At 51.4% G+C, this 13,668-nt stretch overlaps 1 protein-coding gene across 2 annotated transcripts; it reads left to right on the top strand.

Annotated features, from left to right (window-relative positions):
* The first annotated feature begins 2,272 nt into the window (after positions 1–2,272).
* On the top strand, positions 2,273–13,111 carry LOC115642505 (surfeit locus protein 4-like). Of its 2 annotated transcripts, XM_030546073.1 has the most exons (7): positions 2,314–2,385; positions 4,943–5,068; positions 6,583–6,769; positions 9,451–9,527; positions 11,030–11,073; positions 11,598–11,784; positions 12,599–13,111. In XM_030546073.1, the coding sequence occupies exons 2-7, from the start codon at positions 5,057–5,059 to the stop codon at positions 12,863–12,865; spliced, it is 774 nt and encodes a 257-aa protein (XP_030401933.1). In that variant the 5' UTR covers positions 2,314–2,385; positions 4,943–5,056; the 3' UTR covers positions 12,866–13,111. The 2 variants fall into 2 exon arrangements, with proteins under 2 accessions (XP_030401932.1, XP_030401933.1); XM_030546072.1 differs by lacking the exon at positions 4,943–5,068 and having other exon boundaries at positions 2,273–2,385.
* The last annotated feature ends 557 nt before the right edge of the window (positions 13,112–13,668 follow it).

The raw sequence follows: 13,668 nt of genomic DNA, 5'->3' as shown, positions 1-13,668 counted from the left end.
ACTGTGGCCATGGTTAGGTGTGAGGCGGTGTCGCCATGGCCAGGCGTGAGGTGCTGTGGCTGGGTGTGGGGCACTGTGGCTGTGGTTAGGTGTGAGGAGGAGTTGCCATGGCCAGGCATGAGGTGCTGTGGCTGCGTGTGGGGCACTGTGGCCATGGTTAGGTGTGAGGAGGTGTCGCCGTGGCCAGGCATGAGGTGCTGTGGCTGCGTGTGGGGCACTGTGGCCGTGGCCGGGTGTGGAGTGCTGTGGTGGTGACCAGGCGTGAGGTGCTGTGGCTGGGTGTGGGGCACTGTGGCCATGGTTAGGTGTGAGGAGGTGTCGCCGTGGCCAGGCGTGAGGTGCTGTGGCTGCGTGTAGGGCACTGTGGCGATGGTTAGGTGTGAGGAGGTGTCGCCGTGGCCAGGCGTGAGGTGCTGTGGCTGGGTGTGGGGCACTGTGGCCGTGGTTATGTGTGAGGAGGTGTCGCCATGGCCAGGCATGAGGTGCTGTGGCTGCGTGTGAGGCACTGTGGCCATGGTTAGGTGTGAGGAGGTGTCGCCATGGCCAGGCGTGAGGTGCTGTGGCTGCGTGTAGGGCACTGTGGCCGTGGTGAGGTGTGAGGAGGTGTCGCCTTGGCCAGGCGTGAGGTGCTGTGGCTGCGTGTGGGGCACTGTGGCCATGGTTAGGTGTGAGGAGGTGTCGCCGTGGCCAGGCGTGAGGTGCTGTGGCTGGGTGTAGGGCACTGTGGCCGTGGCCGGGTGTGGAGTGCTGTGGTGGTGACCAGGCGTGAGGTGCTGTGGCTGGGTGTGGGGCACTGTGGCTGTGGCCGGGTGTGGAGTGCTGTGGTGGTGACCAGGCGTGAGGTGCTGTGGCTGCGTGTGGGGCACTGTGGCCATGGTTAGGTGTGAGGCGGTGTCGCCATGGCCAGGCGTGAGGTGCTGTGGCTGGGTGTGGGGCACTGTGGCTGTGGTTAGGTGTGAGGAGGAGTTGCCATGGCCAGGCGTGAGGTGCTGTGGCTGCGTGTGGGGCTCTGTGGCCATGGTTAGGTGTGAGGAGGTGTCGCCGTGGCCAGGCATGAGGTGCTGTGGCTGCGTGTGGGGCACTGTGGCCGTGGCCGGGTGTGGAGTGCTGTGGTGGTGACCAGGCGTGAGGTGCTGTGGCTGGGTCTGGGGCACTGTGGCCATGGTTAGGTGTGAGGAGGTGTCGCCGTGGCCAGGCGTGAGGTGCTGTGGCTGCGTGTAGGGCACTGTGGCGATGGTTAGGTGTGAGGAGGTGTCGCCGTGGCCAGGCGTGAGGTGCTGTGGCTGGGTGTGGGGCGCTGTGGCCGTGGTTAGGTGTGAGGAGGTGTCGCCATGGCCAGGCGTGAGGTGCTGTGGCTGCGTGTGGGGCACTGTGGCCGTGGCCGGGTGTGGAGTGCTGTGGTGGTGACCAGGCGTGAGGTGCTGTGGCTGGGTGTGGGGCACTGTGGCCGTGGTTAGGTGTGAGGAGGTGTCACCGTGGCCAGGCGTGAGGTGCTGTGGCTGGGTGTGGGGCACTGTGGCTGTGGTTAGGTGTGAGGAGGTGTCGCCGTGGCCAGGCGTGAAGTGCTGTGGCTGGGTGTGGGGCACTGTGGCCGTGGCCGGGTGTGGAGTGCTGTGGTGGTGACCAGGCGTGAGGTGCTGTGGCTGGGTGTGGGGCACTGTGGCCGTGGTTAGGTGTGAGGAGGTGTCGCTGTGGCCAGGCGTGAGGTGCTGTGGCTGGGTGTGGGGCACTGTGGCCGTGGTTAGGTTGGAGGAGGTGTCGCCGTGGCCAGGCGTGAGGTGCCGTGGCTGGGTGTGGGGCACTGTGGCTGTGGTGGTGACCAGGCGTGAGGCGTCATCACTGTGGCCAGACAGGAGGCCCCATGCGCGTGGCGCCAGGGCTGCTTGTGAGGCGGGTTGGGGCGCTGTGTGTGGGGCGCCGTGGACGCCACTGGGTGATTTGGCCTTGGCGCCGTGGGGCGCCCCAGCCGGCCGTGAGGCGGGGGCCTGGTTCCAGCTCCCCTACGTCCCAGGCTGGGGCCACTCCCCCTCCCCCACCGCAGCCCTCCGAGGGCGGGAAGGTGGCGATAGCGCCTGGCTCCTCCCCCGCCACCAAGAGTGAAGGCTGGAACCGGCCGCCATGGCTATGGAGGCAACGCCGCTGTAACGAGCGGGTCTGCCTCGGTAGCCATGGCTAAGGGCGCCCACGTGACCCCCCCAGGGGGGTGGGGTAGGACTGGGATCATCCCTGTGACTGGCTGCGCTCTGGCCACGCCCACTCCCGCCGTCGGCCACGCCCACTCCGTTCCCCACTCTCGGCCCCTGAGCAGACAGTGAGGCTGGGCCGGAGCCGACTATGGCGCCCAGCGGAGACTTGATGGGGGCTGCTGAGGACCTGGCCGACCAGGTGAGGGGGAGAGGTGTTCAGGCTGGGGGCGGCTCCTCCTGGAGGAGCGGGAGCTGGGACTGGCCTTCCCCCTCCCGCCCGCGATGGTTTGGTCCATCCCAGCGTGGGAGCCATTGAGGGAGTGGGAGATACCATCTCCCTCAAGGGTAGTGGGGGTGGGACGTACCACCTGCTCCTCTTATAGTGAAGGGGGTGAGTATGGAGAAGGGAGGCTCTACCATCTGCCCCTGGGGAAGGGACTGTACCACCTGCTGCCCCCATAGAGCAGCAATGGGGGATGTACCATTATTGGGAGGGTATTGGGGGAATCTATAAAAATAGGGGGTGGGATATACCACCCGCTTTTCCTTCTCCTTTCCCTGGGGGGGTACCAATTACAGCTGCTTTCTTCCCCCCCCCCAGCGTGGGGTCGTCTGTGGGGAAGGGATGGGGAGCCTGTAGGAAACGGGGGTATGTACCACCTGCTTCTCCTTGTGCTTGGGGGGAGGGATGTACCACCTGTGCCCCCCCCACACAGCAGGAAGGGGGGCCAGGGAGAAGAGTGGGGGGAGGGGCTGTACCATATGTTCTCCCCTCCCCCTCCTACCCCCATGGGGGGTGGTATTGAGAAGGAAGGGGACCCACATCTTGTGGTTGGAAGTGGGGTACAGTGTACAGGGCACCCAGCCTGGGGTTTGCAAGGCTGCCATTTGTAGTATTGGGGCAGGAAGGGAGCCCACCCATATCTAAACCCTCCCCCCCAATTCGGGGAGGAACCGCTAAGCCCACTACGCAATTGATTTCTGGGGACAAAAAATGAAAAAACAGGAGGAGAAGTGAGGTCAAAGTTTAAAAAAAAAATCAAGAGTGTGGGGAGGAAGGGGACAAAGAGCACAGAACCCCTGACAGTGCCCAGCACTCCTCCCACATGTCTAGTAAGTGGGGCTGGTGCACCATGGGATGCTCCGTTGACTTGAATTGGTATTTTCTTTTTGTGCCTCGAACCATGAAGTAATGAATCTGATGGGATTAAAATTTCTGCTTTCCTGACTATTTCCAGTTGATATCAGTTCCCTCAAAATAAACAAACCCAAGGCCAGAACAGGGGAATTTGTTCTCCTGAGCACCGTGCGCAAAGGGTCAGTTATAATGGGAGAGGGAATCTTCATGTCACTGGTTCAGTCCCATTCCGCACCAGTAGTAGTCCAGCATTACCTTGTGATAATCACACTTCACTAACAGATTAGTGAATCAAACCTCACAGCCCACGAATGGCAGGTGTTATCCTCATGTTGTAAATGGGGAAACTGTAACACAGAGAGGGGAAATGACTTACCTGTGGTCATACGGTGAATCAGTGACAGAGCTGGGAATGGAACGTGGGAGTTCTGACTTCATTTTAGCAGATTGCTAAAACTGCAGAATATCTTCATGGTGCTCACGAGTCTCCACTAAACTCCTACTAGGACTTGCACAATTGCTGTCAGTATTGCAATTGGATCTCTTGCCAGAGGTCAAAAAAGATGTAAAACAGATGCTAACAAAGATGGCTTTGAAAGGTCTAGGGTAGGCAACGGAAGCTGCCTTTAACACGTGCTAAAGTGGTCAAATTACAGTCTTGGCTAGGTTATGTTAGACCAGGGGTCGGCAACCTCTGGCACGTGGCTCGCCAGGGTAAGCAGATGGATGTGGATCCAAATTTTATATCTATCACCCTGCAAATCTGCGGATATCCACTTTATATCCATTGACCATGTTTGCAGATGGCGGAGTGGATGCGGATACAAATTTTATATTCGCGCAGAGCTCTACTGGTAAACAGGGTTTTGGTATGAGTACACTTAACATAACTGATGGACTTTAAAGGATGTAAGCTGGTTTCAGACAACAGGGATTTGGGGATTAAACTGATTTCTACTCAACTGATTGCTCAAATCTGACAGAGATGGGGGCCATAAAGCTACGTAGCCAGCTAGTGCTTTGGGATCCTTCAGGATAGGAAGGCATTATAGAAATATAAGTAGTGGTTAAAGGGTTTGAGGTAGGCCCATAGATTCTAAGTCAGAAGGGACCATTAGAGCATCTAGTCTGACCTTCTGTATATCACAGACCATAGAATTTAACTCAGTTACCCCTATACTGAGCCCATTAACTTGGCTTTTTTGCCACCCTGCTATTCTGCTTTTTCCTCAGCAGTCTGTTCTGGCACGTAGATCTAGTGAGTTTTCTTTGGCACTGTCCCCTCTCACACTAGAAATACATCTAGATTAAAGTTAAATCGAGCTCCTTAGAAAGCATATGTGGTATCCTGTGTTATACACACAGGCACTTTTAAATCCTACTTATGCTATGAAAAGAGCAATGTTTTAAACATGATTGGAGCCAATCCATGTTATAATATGGTTTAATCTAGCTGGTATGAATGGAGGAAAGCTGTGTTTTAAAGATGCTTGAGAATACTGTTTATATCCTTGTAGGTTCCTGTGCTTTCACAACCATGGTTATTTTTGTAGTGTAGACAGGACCTTAACGTTCGATAAACTTTCAATTTGATTTGATTGTTTTGACTTATTCACAGACTCCACCAGTAATTCAGTGCCACCTTGGGAAGGCACCTGTTTGATAACAGAGAGCCTTTTGCAGACGAAATTATTACATTGGTTAAAGGACTGTTTCTGCATCTGAAGCAGGAATGGTGATAGAGGTGTGTATGTTATGTGTGTGTTACTTAGGCGTGTGGGGAACAGACTACACTATTGCTGCCTATGCTGTGTTGTATCCACAGAACAAGTATTTTGGCCTCCAGGCCAGCCAGTTTGCCATCTCTCAGGATCAAAGAGCTCATTTAAAATACTGAGGTGCTTGGAGATGAAGGTTAAGTATATGGGTAGATAGAACTTAAAACTTCTAAAGGGTGTAGAGGAGGTTAGATGTGGTCTTGCCTTCCCTCTCCTCCCCTTCTCTTCTTTCATCGTTGTCCTCCCCCCCAAAAAAACCCATAGTATTTAATAAACTTAGTAATAAGAATATTGGTATCCCTAGAAGTTTGTTAGAGGATGTGTTAATGAACATTGGCTGCTGTTGAGTATCATACTTTACATGTATCTAGCCTTTTTCATCCTGAAAGAAACAAAGGACTTTTCGAAAGAGTTTGGGACATTTGAAACATTCAGGTATTTGGATAATTGGGAGCTCCGTTTCTGTGAAGCTGTGGGATATAATACTTTGATTTAACTTTTGGTTGTTGGGCTTAGTGTGTAGGTGCTGGGTGGTGTGGGTGGCCTGTGATCTACAGGACGTCAGAGTAGGTGATCTGGTGGTTTCCCCGGCCTTGAACTGTCTGAATTTCTGATTTAGAGATTTGTTAGGGCAAGGATCATCTTTTTGCACTGTGTGTGTGCTGCAGGTAGCACAGTGGGGTCTGTGGCTGGGACTTGGTGGCACCGCTGCAGTACACCTGCTACTACATTTCGCTTTATTTCCCCTGGGAGTCAGACTGTGTCCACAGCACAGCTACGAGCTAATATTGTAACCTTGGACAAGATCCATCATCCCCTGCCGTGCCTTGTCTTCCAAGGGGTTAAGGACTGAATGGAGATGTGAGCTGTAGCCCGGAAATTTATACTGAAAACAGTAGGGGGTGGTTGGTGTACTCAGATGTGAGACAGTTCCAAGGAATTGGCTTGCCTGGCTTGGGCCCCTCTTGGATGGTGGAAGATGCTTCTAGACTAATAGCTACTAGGCAGTCTCCTACCCTGCTTCAGTGAATCTCTACTGTGTGGGGCTACAGAACGAACACACAGCGTAGAGCTGTGTGAATCACCTGCTCTTCAAAGCAGCGTCCTACAGCAGTCCTACCACTTCAAAGCTGTCCTTGTGTGTTTTCCCAGAGTTTTTAAACTGGGAGTTGGGACTCTTGGGACCTACTCCCAGTTTTGAAAGGAGAGTGTATTCTAGTGGGTAGAGCAGGGGACTGGGAGTCTGGACTCGTGGGTTCTATTCCTGGCTCTGGGAAGGCATGTGGAGTGGTCAGAGCAGGGGCTGGGAGCCGCTGACTTGTACAACCTTAGAAGAGTCAAGGTGCGGCTCTCACCTCAGTTTCCCCATCTCTAATATGGGGCTAGCAACACATTGCTTCAGCTGCTGTGGACCATTGTTTTCTGACTCTCTAATGCTGCCTTTTGTTCTTCCTCCTCTGGCCATATCTTCCCCCTCCAGTTCTTGCGGGTGACAAAACGCTACCTACCTCACCTGGCTCACCTCTGTCTGATCAGCACCTTCCTTGAGGATGGGATACGGATGTGGTTTCAATGGAACGAGCAGCGGGATTACATCAATATGTCGTGGGGGTGCGGCATCATCTTGGCCACACTATTCGTATTAATCAACATGTCTGGACAGCTGGGTAAGAGCCCTCCCACCTCAATGATGCTTCTGAACTGCTGTTTGGGAGGGAGCCTGGGTACAGAATCAAAGAAAGGACCTTGAGAGTTCATCTAGTCCAGAAACCCTCCATGCTGAGGCAGGGCCAAGTAACCGAGACCACCCCAGTGATGGATTCTACAACCTACCTCCGTCAGTTGCTCCAGTACTTAACTATCCTTAGAGTTAGAAAGTTTTTCCTAATATCTTACCCTAATCTCCCTTGCTGCAAATTAACCTGATGGAGAACAATTAATCACCATCCTCTCTGGCAACCTTTCACATATTTGCAGACTAATATCAGCTGCCCCCTCAGCCTTCCCTTCTCTGGTCTAACCTTGCCCAGTTTTTTTAACCTTTCTTAGTAGGTCATGTTTTCTAAACCTTTTCCCATTTCCGTTACTCTCCTCTGGACTCTCGCATTTGTCCATACCTTTCTTAAAGTGTGGTGCCCAAAAATAGACAGAGTATTCCAGCTGAGGCCTCATCCGTGCCAAATCGAATGGAATAATTACCTCCCATTAGGGCTGTCAAGCGATTAAAAAAAATTAATCTTAATCGTGATGTTAAACAATAATATAATACTATTTAACTATTTTTTGCACTGTGAAAATAAAAGAAATATTATTTTTCAATTCTCTTGATACAAGTACTGCAGTGCAATCTCTTTATCATGAAAGTTGAACTTACAGATGTAGAATTATGCACAAAAAATAACTGGTTCCCGATCCTGCTGGAAAAGTATAACAAGTGGGGTTCCACAGGGGTCTTTTTTGGGACTGACTCTGTTCATTATCTTCATCAACAACTTAGATATTTGCATAGGAAGGATGCTTATTAAATTTGCAGATGATACCAAACTGGGAGGGATTGCAACTGCTTTGAAGGACAAGGTCATAATTGAAAATGATCTGGACAAATTGGAGAAATGGTCTGAGGTCAACAGGATGAAGTTTAACAAAGACAAGTGCAAAGTGCTCCACTTAGGAAGGAGCAATCAGCTTCACACATACAGAATGGGAAGAGACTGTCTAGGAAGGGGTATGGCAGAAAGAGATGTAGGGGTTATAGTGGACCACAAGCTAAATGAGAGTCACCATGTGATGCTGTTTTAAAAAAAGCAAACGTGATTCTGGGATGCATTAACAGGTCTGTTGTGGGCAAGGCATGAGAAGTCATTCTTCCGCTTTACTCTGCGCTGGCTAGGCCTCAACTGGAGTATTGTGTCCAGTTCTGGGCACCGCAGTTCAAGAAAGATGTAGAGAAATTGGAAAGGGTCCAGAGAAGAGCAACAAGAATGATTAAAGGTCTTGAGAATATGACCTACGAAGGAAGGCTGAAAGAATTGGGTTTGTTTCATTTGGAAAAGAGAAGACACTCTTTTAGATACCTGAAAACTGCCATCATGTCATCAGGAGGAGGGAGAAAACTTGTTCACCTTAGCCTCTAAGGACAGAACAAGAAGCAGTGGGCTTAAACTGCAGCAAGGGAGGTTTAGGTTAGATTCATAGATTCTAGGGTCAGAAGGGACCAATGTGATCATCTAGTCCGACCCCCTGCACAAAGCAGGCCACAGAACCCTACCCATCCACTTCTATAACAACCTCCTAACCTATGCCTGAGTTATTGAAGTCTTCAGATTGTGGTCTGAAGACCTCAAGCTGCAGAGAATCCACCAGCAAATGACCCATGCCCCACGCTGCAGGGGAAGACGAAAAACCAAAAGTTCCTAACTGTCAGGGTGGTTAAACACTGGAATAAATTGCCTAGGGAGGTTGTGGAATCTCCATCTCTTTAGATATTTAAGAGTAGGTTAGATAAATGTCATCAGGGATGGTCTAGACAGTATTTGGTCCTGCCATGAGGGCAGGGGACTGGACACGATGACCTCTCGAGGTCCCTTCCAGTCCTTGAATCTATGAATAAACGTGTGATGTTGCCTAACACATGCCAGAATATTTGCCTTTTTCACAGCAGAATCACACAGTTGACCCGTATTCAATTTGTGATTCACTATAACCCCCAGATCTTCTTCTGCAGTACTGCTGCCTAGCCAGTTATTCCCCATTTTGTGCTTGTGCATTTGGTTTGTACATAGGTGACTTTCCCGCCTCTCCCCCAGCTCTGCAAATGCTGAGCATCGCACAGAGGCAGTATTTCACTGCAGAAGCTGGAATCCTTGAAATAGAAACACTCTGCCTGTCTCTGGCACCTTCCACACTGGGATCTCATAGCATTAAACTTCATGTGCCCCAGGGTGGTATGTCCCTCTTATGCAGATGGGGGAACTGAGGCACAGAACAGGGAAATGACTTTCCCATGGTCACACAGTGAGTCAGGGGCAGAGTCTGGAGTAGAACGTAGCTCTCCTGTGATATTCCACCATGCCTCTGGAAAAAGACCTCTAAAGTCACCTAGTCAAGTGTCCCCTGAGGCTGTTCTGTGGAGAAGATCCTCTTCTAATTCTGATAAGACTCCTGTGGGTGTCTTCCCTCACTGGCTTTGACAATCTCACCCTGAATGTACTACCTTGGTCGTAAAATGCCCCAAACTCCCTCACAGAGAAGAGTGAGTATTGAAAGGGTCATCTGTGTTTTTGTTAACCTGCATTGGCTCTGATGCTGATTTTTTTCTGTTTTTTCATTCTCTGTGTCTCTGTTGCAGTTGGGTGCATTCTAGTCCTAGCCAGGAAGTTTGTTCCTTACGCTTGTTTTGGCCTGTTTGGGATTATCTTCATGCAGGTGAGTGGGAGATGGGCTAGCTTCATGACGCTGCTCCAGACGAGTACTGGATGCCACGGCTAGCAAAGAGTCTCCTGGCTGCTTGGTGGATTGATAGTAGTGGGCACTGATGGCCAGTAGCTGTGGAATAATGTGAGCTGTAGAACCATAAAAGTTAGAGAATGGAAAAGACCAGTGAGCTATTATTAGGCTTGGCTACATGGGGAGTTAATCAGAAGTAGCTATTCAAGAGTTCAGGTGAATTCTCAGTTCTAAAGTGGATTACGCTAATTCAGAATAAAGCACATATATTCTGAGACAAAAGTGTCTACACATGGAGTTAATCAAGGAAAGTGAATCTGCTTTAAATTCACACCCTCCCTTACTCGGGATTAATGTTCATATGTTGACAATCCCTTAGTCTGTGTCTTCCCTGGGACAGAATTGTGCCCTTCGCTCTATTCTCTAAAGCTTTCTCCAGTCGAATGTATAAATGTCACACGCACCCGGGGTTTCCATCCCTTCCCTGGGAGATCCTGCTAGTACAGCTCACTATCTGGAAATGTCCTGCTATTCAGCCTAAATTTTCCCCTTTCTTACTTTCGTTCCTCCTTATCACTCCCCATTCTGTTAAACTAAACTTCTCACCTGTCATGGTGTCCTGCCCCCCTTCAACTATCTTTGTAGATCGTTATGTCCACCGACATCTTAATAATTGCTAAGTCTCTCCCAGCGAGAGGGTTAACTCTTTTAAAGATGGTGCGGTGGATAGAGCACTAGCATGAGACTTGGGAGAGACTCCAGTTCAATTCCCTGCTGTACCATAGACTCCTTATGTGTTCCTGGGCATAAGCGCTGATTCCGTGGGTGCTCCAGGGCTGGAGCACCCATGAAAAAAATCAGTGGGTGCTCAGCGCCCACCCGTGGCCCTGCCAGTCAGCTCCTCCCCCTCGCCGCCAGTACCTCCTGCCTGCCAGCTGGCCCTGCCAATCAGTCGCTCTCCGCTCCCCTCCAGCACCTGCTGCTGATCAGCTGTTTAGCCATGTGCAGGAGGCCCTAGGGGTGAGGAGGCAGAGTGTGTGCGGGGCGGAGTAAGGGCAGGGCATGCTTGGGGGAGGGGATGGGGATAGGAAGAGGCGGGGTGGGGGCCTGGGTCAGCGTGGAGGTTGAGCACCCCTGGGGAAATTAGGAAGTCGGCACCTGTGCTCTTGGGAACTGAAGCCCGGAGAGAGATGTAGATGACTTGCCATCTGCACAGTGGAGATAGTAGCCTTGGCCTGCCTCACAGGATAAATACGCTGAAGACTCTGAGGTGCTCACCATTGACTTGCTGCGGGGCCGTGCGCAAGAGGCCTCGCTGCAGGACCTCTCTGTGCTTCAATTCCCCCTCTGTGACATGAAATTGAAACTGACTCATCTTCCATGGGGCTTAACTTTTGAACAACTCCTTGAGATCATCTGCCGCAAGCAGCTGAACCTGTTACCTGGCCACAGGGTTTAAACTGGTGGTTTCTCTTTTGCAGACAGTCGCTTACAGTATTTTATGGGATCTCAAATTCCTGATGAGGTGAGTTACAGCCAATGAATGGAATTGGTGCCCTCATTTCTTTGTGGCTAAGTAGCAAGGCCTGGCTCCTAAAGGCAATCCCTGACTCCAGCGATTAGAACAGGAAAAATGGAGGAGAGGACTCCTGGGTGCTTAACTGCGCTCTGTCACTGGCTTCCTATCTGACCTTAGTCAAGTCACTGCTACTCTGTGCCTCAGTTTCCCCACCTGTCAATCCCTCCTGGTAGGGTTCAGGTTTCTCTAATGAACCCAAGTGCAATTTGATTCAGGATGGTAAGGGCTAGAGGCAAGCAGTGTTGCTTGGTGGGGGCTTGTGTAACCCGCTGGTGAGTGTGTGCTCCTGGTCCCCTTCTGTGCCCGACCCACAGAGGATACGAGTCTGTTACAGCCCCAGCCAGGGAGACTGGGCTCTTGCTTTTAAGCTGGAGGTGCCCGGTTCGGTCCCTGGCATGATAGTCATCACACTCACGTTAGAAGACAGCAGCTCCATGATCCATTGATCCTTTCACTTCCCCCTGCTGCAGGAACCTTGCCCTAGGAGGTGGGCTGCTGCTGCTGCTGGCAGAGTCCCGCTCTGAAGGGAAGTCCATGTTCGCCGGCGTCCCCACCGTGGATGACATTTCACCGCGACAGTACATGCAGCTGGGGGGGAGGCTCCTGCTGGTGCTCATGTTCATGACACTGCTGCACTTTGAACTCAGCGCTTTCACCGTAAGTAGCCTCTGTTACGCCCTGTCACTTGTCCTGGGGTCCCTCTCTGCTGCAGGCAGCCCATCCAGCAATGGGGCTGCACCCTGCACTTAGCCCTGAAGCAAAGGTGTTGCCACGTCCCTCCATGGTTATGCCTGTGATGTCCTCCCCTTTCACTTCAGGGACCCTTAGTGCCATTGGATTCTCCCCTGTAATCCATGCACAGCAGCAGTGTAGGCAGGTGAGTTGGCTGCTCTGTGTTGCAGGTTCCACGCCTTGTTTGGAATGTGTGTGGGAAGGAGAGCGGGGAGGTTACTCCACTGCTGGTTAGTCACGAGAAGAGTGAGCAGAGGCCTCAGACCTCCCGACCCACCTGACCGTGCCTTGAGCTAGTGCAGTGGGCAGGATAACGTAGTCTTGCATCTCTGCTGCTTCCGCATTCCAGTCTGAACTGCTTGCCTTCCAAGCCCTCCACGTGCAGCCAGCTCCTCTGCCCTGAAGTGTCTAACAAGCAAGACCCAAAAAATGGGGAGAGTAGGCCAGGTATGGGAGGCTGCGGAGAAATAGGGGGGGTGACCAGTGTAGGAAGAATTCCTAGTCGGAACTGGGTTTGAAGGAAGATGGAACTGAGTTGATGATCTTGGGGTTTATTCTCAGTTCTGCGGAAAAGTATTGCTCTAGCTGTGAGCAGGGAACTGAGAGCCAGAACACCTGAGTTCCATTCCTGGCTCTGCCGCTGACTTGCCATTTGTGAAAAAGCCGTTTTATGCTTTCAGTTCCTGGCATAAAAGAGCTGTGCAGGTACTCATGTCTCCTGATATTCTCCCCATCCCAGATCTTCCAGGACATCTTTGGCATGGCACTGATCATCTTGGTGGCCATTGGTTTCAAGACCAAGCTGGCCGCCCTGACCTTGGTCATCTGGCTCTTCGTAATCAATCTGGTACAGAACGCGTTCTGGAACATCCCCACCTACCGGCCTCTCCACGACTTCCTAAAGTATGACTTTTTCCAGACCATGTCGGTAATAGGAGGCCTGCTGCTGGTGGTAGCGCTGGGCCCGGGAGGAGTGTCAATGGACGAGCACAAAAAGAAGTGGTGAAGACAAGAGGACAATGAAGAACGGGAAGGAGGCTTGGGGCAGACGGGGGGGGGGTGGGAATCTTTTTCCTTACAACTTTTTTAAACTTAGTCCCATTTGTATATTTTTTTTTTTCCTCCCCCATTCTGTTCTCTGGAGGTTTATCATTGTTCACTGTTGCCTTATCAGGATAGAAGAGTCTTTTTCTTCCTATCCGGTTGGACACATGTGTAAATTAAAATATATATTCTATTCTACAGCCCTTGAGCCTTGTGTGCTGGTCCGTCCCTCAAGGCCTGGCTTTGTAATGAGCCCCTCTGCTATCCTGAGCTTGGATTGTTATAAAGGGCTCCTTTTGGGATGTAGAAAGAAAGCCCGAAAGGTTTACTGTCCTCTGACCTCTAGTCTCCTTATTGTGGGTCAGCAGAGCCTTGCGGAGACCCGGAATAATTACATGGCTGTGAGCACAATGTAACAGAACAGAACAACTGAAAGAGGGTACAGAGGCAGCTACCTTCCTGCTGCTGGTGTAATCAGCTTCCTTCTCTCCCTGAGCCAGGAGGCACACACATTTCAGAGTTACTTCCTGAGATAGGTGCATCCTGTAGGGGCTGTCTGTCTGTGCTAGACACATGCTCCAAGCCAGCTCAGTAATTCTGTCACAGTGTTACACTGTAAATATTGGAAACGTCAAGGCTTTCCTTCCCTGGCTTTGCTGGAGGACTCCCTGAAGGTCTGAAAGGCAGAGGGTGAGCTTTTGCAAACCTTGACTGAAGGATGCTGCAGTGTTGACTCTTTAACTTTGAGATCTTTTCTCCCAAATA

This window comes from Gopherus evgoodei, unplaced genomic scaffold (genome assembly GCF_007399415.2).
Source record: "Gopherus evgoodei ecotype Sinaloan lineage unplaced genomic scaffold, rGopEvg1_v1.p scaffold_40_arrow_ctg1, whole genome shotgun sequence".
In the NCBI taxonomy this organism is placed as follows: domain Eukaryota; kingdom Metazoa; phylum Chordata; order Testudines; family Testudinidae; genus Gopherus; species Gopherus evgoodei.
Note: the sequence above shows the minus strand (reverse complement) of the source record. Positions and strands in the feature narration are given on the sequence as shown.

What these genes read in the sequence shown, in the direction of transcription:
- LOC115642505 (XM_030546072.1), top strand. Translation starts at nt 2,335, where the DNA reads ATGGCGCCCAGCGGAGACTTGATGGGGGCTGCTGAGGACCTGGCCGAC. An exon ending in CTGAGGACCTGGCCGACCAG is followed by an intron (nt 2,386 to 6,582) that starts GTGAGGGGGAGA and finishes TTCCCCCTCCAG; the next exon opens with TTCTTGCGGGTGACAAAACG. An exon ending in TTGAACTCAGCGCTTTCACC is followed by an intron (nt 11,785 to 12,598) that starts GTAAGTAGCCTC and finishes TCCCCATCCCAG; the next exon opens with ATCTTCCAGGACATCTTTGG.